This window comes from Penaeus monodon, chromosome 19 (assembly GCF_015228065.2).
Source record: "Penaeus monodon isolate SGIC_2016 chromosome 19, NSTDA_Pmon_1, whole genome shotgun sequence".
NCBI classification, from domain to species: Eukaryota; Metazoa; Arthropoda; class Malacostraca; order Decapoda; family Penaeidae; genus Penaeus; species Penaeus monodon.
Window position 1 is genome coordinate 4,939,230 of NC_051404.1, and position 616 is coordinate 4,939,845.

Here is a 616-nt window from a genome sequence, read left to right on the forward strand (position 1 = left end):
TTTAAGAATGACATCATTTGACTCTTGATTATCCAAATCTAATCAAAACTATTAGTTGAATTGTAATATTTTATGCTAATTACATGATGTCATTACGTGCACTTCCTCTACGCCCGCAGGTGACGGTCACTCTTAACTGGCTGGTGCGAGTGAGCTCCGACATCGAAGCCAACATCGTATCGGTGGAGAGGATCATGGAATACATCCAGGTTCGTGAACTTGAATGCTGCCATACTTATGCGAACTGCTAGTAGTAAGTGAAGCGTGTAATATCTGATAACTCCTACATGAACAGAAATAATCGCGCCGTTGCTTGGTATATTGCAGGAAGAGAGAGAGGCCGAGTGGACGATCCAGAAAACCGCTCCTCCGCACGCCTGGCCCGAGCACGGTGTGGTGTCCTTCAACAAGTACCAGACGCGCTACCGGCCAGGACTCGACCTGGTGCTCAAGGATGTCTCCTGCACCATCCAGGCCGGGGAGAAGGTGAGGACCATATTTTTGGCCAGGGCGAAAGATTGAGATAAAGAATTAGAGGAATATCAGACTTGTAAAGTTTAGGTTTGATTAAGAATGGGCACAGTACGTAAATTTCTTGTTTCTTCGCTACTGGTCA

General features: G+C 46.1%; 1 protein-coding gene across 1 annotated transcript in view; it reads left to right on the forward strand.

The window, feature by feature from the left end:
• The window catches only part of LOC119585312 (canalicular multispecific organic anion transporter 2-like), a 29,058-nt gene that overhangs the window by 26,032 nt on the left and 2,410 nt on the right, over positions 1–616 (forward strand). The window contains exons 28-29 of the mRNA XM_037933987.1: positions 120–209; positions 328–486. Of these exons, the coding sequence (XP_037789915.1) occupies positions 120–209; positions 328–486 (249 nt within the window). The remainder of the gene's footprint in view (positions 1–119; positions 210–327; positions 487–616) is intronic.